Source organism: Myotis brandtii, unplaced genomic scaffold (genome assembly GCF_000412655.1).
Source record: "Myotis brandtii unplaced genomic scaffold, ASM41265v1 scaffold1282, whole genome shotgun sequence".
Taxonomy (NCBI): domain Eukaryota; kingdom Metazoa; phylum Chordata; class Mammalia; order Chiroptera; family Vespertilionidae; genus Myotis; species Myotis brandtii.
Genome location: NW_005354519.1, coordinates 1,116,620 through 1,119,951, shown reverse-complemented (window position 1 = coordinate 1,119,951; position 3,332 = coordinate 1,116,620). Strand labels below are relative to the sequence as shown.

The 3,332-nt window shown below is 43.8% G+C and overlaps 1 protein-coding gene across 2 annotated transcripts in view; it reads right to left on the bottom strand.

The window, feature by feature from the left end:
- The window catches only part of FDFT1 (farnesyl-diphosphate farnesyltransferase 1), a 23,162-nt gene that overhangs the window by 13,926 nt on the left and 5,904 nt on the right, over positions 1 to 3,332 (bottom strand). The window contains exons 2-3 of one of the 2 annotated variants that reach the window (XM_005859627.2): positions 2,875 to 2,972; positions 1,870 to 2,053 (exon numbers count right to left, since the gene is read on the bottom strand). In XM_005859627.2, coding sequence (XP_005859689.1) covers positions 1,870 to 2,053; positions 2,875 to 2,972 — 282 coding nt within the window. Of the gene's footprint in view, positions 1 to 1,869; positions 2,054 to 2,874; positions 3,219 to 3,332 lie in introns of those variants that run through there. The other variant, XM_014534302.1, reaches the window with a different exon arrangement.

Here is a 3,332-nt window from a genome sequence, read left to right as displayed (position 1 = left end):
CCCCTAAATCCATAAAAAAATCAACCCACTCTCTCCAGAACTTTCTTTCCAGAACAGCTGTTCCAAGCAAAACCAAAGGTAATTCCTGTTGTGGACTGAACAAATGAGCAAGTCTACCAAAGGTTATTTGGATCCCTGAATCTCCCTAAGACCGGTTCTTTCAACAGATCTTTGGCCAGGCCAGTTCTATTTATAAGAGAGGAAAGGCCAGTGGGGTGGGGGAGGGCAGCAGCTCAGACTTAAAAACAAACACTCCAAAATAAACATTTCACTGCTGAATTTGAGCCATCCCCTCCAACAACTCTTTGGTACTTGTTACATAATTATATACATTCCAAAAATGAAAACAAAAATATCTAGGAAAGAGTGGCAATGAAGAGCTTTGTGTTTTCCCAGAAACTTGAGGGAAGGAGAAAGCATTGCTGACTCGCTCCAAATTCAGTAATAAGTTATGCCCAATGAAGTGAGCCAGGACCTATTTTCTTTTTACCCTCCCAGGTGATTCTGTTTCACAACTACTACAGATTCCCAGGTCCTTGGGGTGATCCCAAGTGCATGAAGAAAGGGTACGAGGTAAGCCCACTAGTATAACGGAGAAAGGTGTGAGCTCTAATTCCTCACTTAATTATTTTTCAGATTCTTTTCCTTTCTTCTTCTTTTATATTGTATTGCACTGTATCAACTCTCATTATTCTTCAGACTTTTTTCTTATATTTTGTATAGTATTTTTGGCTTTGACACTCAAGACATGATATCAGTAATCTGAACCAGCCCCTTACTCCAAAGGAGTCTTTCTCAAACATTCTTTTGTAATGGTGGAGTCCTCCCCTCTCCACTCATGAATATAGATTTCTTTCAACAGCAAGAGCCACGTAAGAAGCATTCTTCCCTAAAAATTCTGGCAACTATGTACATAGAGAAGGGCTTCTTTGGGCTATTAGGGAACATGAGACTTTGCTAAATCAAAACTTTGTAAGATATGAGAGAATCACTTATTCACGCAGGTACGCAGGCTAGTGACATTGCATCAAGCAAATCCAGAAAAGCAGGGCCTTGTTCCATGTACCACATAAACTTGTGGGATTTCCTAAAGCTCAAGTTTTAATTATAACCCACTTTACTCCAACAGAATGGACCGAACACCTAATATTTCCAGAATACTCAGTATGTGCCAGGGACTATTCTAAGTACTTTAGACACATGAGCTTATTCAATCCTTGCAGCTTTAACGTTACAAATGAGAAAACCGAGACACCAAGAAGGAACTTGTGCAGCATCACACAGCTGTAAGCCACAGAGGATCTCTTGCTTCTCAATCCTCACCCCAGCTGCTGCGAGTCTGCTCCCTACACCACAGCTGCTACCTATCCTGAGCAACACGCCCATGCCATCAGGCTTAGAGTACCCAAGCCAGTAGCGCCACATATGTAGGCTGCATTTGGCGAACAGGTTTTGTGGGTTAGCTTGAGCATCCATCCTTTATGACACTGGAACTGGAATGCATCTTTCCACAGGAGTAAACATGGGACTTCCAAACACTCTACCAATAATAATAGTAGCTAACAGCATTCTAAGAGCTTTATTGATATTAACTCTTTTAATCTTCACAATACTATGAAATAGGTACTGTTATTATCTCTCTGTTACAGATTTTAAAAAGTGTGGCCCAGACAGGTTTTGTAACTAAGCACCAGTTAGTAAGTGGGAGAGTTGGGGCTCTAACCCAGGCAGTCTAGCTTAGCAATCACATTATATTATGTTGCCCTCTGATTGCTTATTTAACCGTTCTCTACAGGTATACAGGCTAGTGACATTGTATCATCAATAATAAACATAACCATAGGCAGAAGAGATCTGTAATTCCACTACCGTTGGGAAGTCCTCCAGCACTTGTCGATGCTTCTCCTTGCTCTCCATGAACCGCCAGTCAGGTTCATAAAGGTAAGAGTGAAAGTTGTGTAACAGTGGGACTTTTTTTTCTATACTGATGGTCATGTCATCTTCCAGAGTGTCCAGAGCTCGGAGAACCAGATAAAATATACATACTGCATTGCTGTAAAAAAGGAAGAACTATTAATGTATTGGAACAAACTTCCAAAGATATTTATTTTGAAATAACATCTCATTTATACCAGGCCATTTTCTAAACCCTTAACTCTACAGAACTTGGAAAGAATATCCAGCCTTTCATACTTGAGATATCTTAGTTTTCTTTTCTTAGATGGCAGCAATGGACTTCTGTAGTTTATTTATAAAAATAAAATAAAATAAACTTATCAGCTGGATGTCATTACTACTCCCAGAATGAGTTACAACTAACTAATGTAGAATTGTACAAAGGCCAAAAGACCAAATGTTTAGATGGAACTAATATTTTTCAGATAAAAAAATTAAGTCAAAAGACACAACTTCTTAATATAAATACTATCATACATAAGGGCAATTGGCTTAAATTCATGTACATATGTAATATGCACAGAGGCAACTTGAGAAGAATTAACCTGGTAAACTAGAAATATAGAGAAGCCTAAGTGAAGCCAAGAAAAATGCATGGCCTGCTCAGAGACAAGTTCGCCCGCTAGGGCTAAGAAAAGTTAATAAACACCCCCCCCCGCCCCCCCCCCAAAGAGCTGGGCCTGCATGAATAATATTAGATGGCAAGGTGCCTGGAAGGGCAGCCTAAAGTAAATAAGCACATGGGCACTTCGACAGGGAACATTTCCTTTACTCAAGTGGCACAGATTATGCTTAACCAACCACGAGCACACAGTGCAATGCTAGTGGCGATCTATGTCAACAAGTCGCTTGTAATGACTCAAAGCCCTCTAGAAAGCTTTCCTCCCCAAGTCAAAAGGGGCTACCCCCGCCACTCACCGCATTTCTTCATCCAGCGCCTGGATAACGGCTGCGAAACTGCGACTGGTCTGATGCAGGTACTTGTAACAAGTCTTCAAGCTGCTGCTGAGCGAGTCCTGCGGACAGAGAAGACACACGGAGGTAGCAGTTGTCGAGGAGCAGGAGTGGGGCTGGGGCAGGAAGCCGGCAGCCGCTGGACGCCGTAGCCGGGCGCAGACGCCCTCTCCCCGAGTCCAGTCCTTGGAAGGCCAGGGACAACAGCGTGAGGGGGTGCCCGCGCCCTTAGGCGCCGCGGCGGGGCTCAGCACCAAGGTCCGCTTGAAGAGGGACATGGCCTTGGTGCCGCAGGCGGCTGCGGCCATCAGAATTGTGCAGCTTGCGCCAAGTTTTCCTCCATAGACCCAAGCGGAGCTGGGAGGCGCCCACCGAGGGGGCGGGGCGGGCTCTCCCTCCACCCCAATAGGGGGGGGCTGGCC